We start from the raw sequence: 557 nt of genomic DNA on the forward strand, positions 1-557 counted from the left end.
TCTCCAACAAGAAGCCGGAGCTTCTGGGTAAAGCCCCGCCCCGGGCGGAGGAGGTCACCTGACCTCCACCCCACCCCGTGGACCCCCTCCCGACCTTGTCTTCTCCTCCCACCCCACCCCAGACATGATGCTGGTGACCAACAACCCCTACGACTACGCCTTCATCTCCCAAGGGGAGACCACCGTCCCTTCCATCGACGACGGCGAGGAGCTCTTGGCCACCGACGTGAGTTATGGGGTTGGGAGATGCTACGGGGTGGGGTGGGGTTGGTCGGAGAAGACCTTGACCTTTGTCCCACCCCATAAAAGAGCGCTTTTGATGTCCTGGGCTTCACCCCCGAGGAGAAGAACTCCATCTACAAGTTGACGGGCGCCATCATGCACTTCGGCAACATGAAGTTCAAGCAGAAGCAACGGGAGGAGCAGGCGGAGCCCGACGGCACCGAAGGTTGGTTGGTTGGTTGGTTGAGGAGAGGACCAATGGGAGAAGAAGGAGAAGGTGGGATGGGTCCTTCAGGTCTTCTGGGTCTTCTCCTTCCACCCCCCCCCCCCCCCCC

At 61.0% G+C, this 557-nt stretch overlaps 1 protein-coding gene across 1 annotated transcript in view; it reads left to right on the plus strand.

Annotated features, from left to right (window-relative positions):
* Nucleotides 1–6: 6 nt before the first annotated feature.
* The window catches only part of LOC106900094 (myosin-7-like), a gene marked incomplete at its 3' end in the record, with an annotated part of 6,879 nt that continues 6,328 nt past the window's right edge, over nt 7–557 (plus strand). The window contains exons 1-3 of the mRNA XM_014962081.1: nt 7–27; nt 123–226; nt 310–456. Coding sequence (XP_014817567.1) covers nt 125–226; nt 310–456 — 249 coding nt within the window. The remainder of the gene's footprint in view (nt 28–122; nt 227–309; nt 457–557) is intronic.

Source organism: Calidris pugnax, unplaced genomic scaffold, assembly GCF_001431845.1.
Source record: "Calidris pugnax isolate Ruff unplaced genomic scaffold, ASM143184v1 scaffold1257, whole genome shotgun sequence".
NCBI classification, from domain to species: Eukaryota; Metazoa; Chordata; class Aves; order Charadriiformes; family Scolopacidae; genus Calidris; species Calidris pugnax.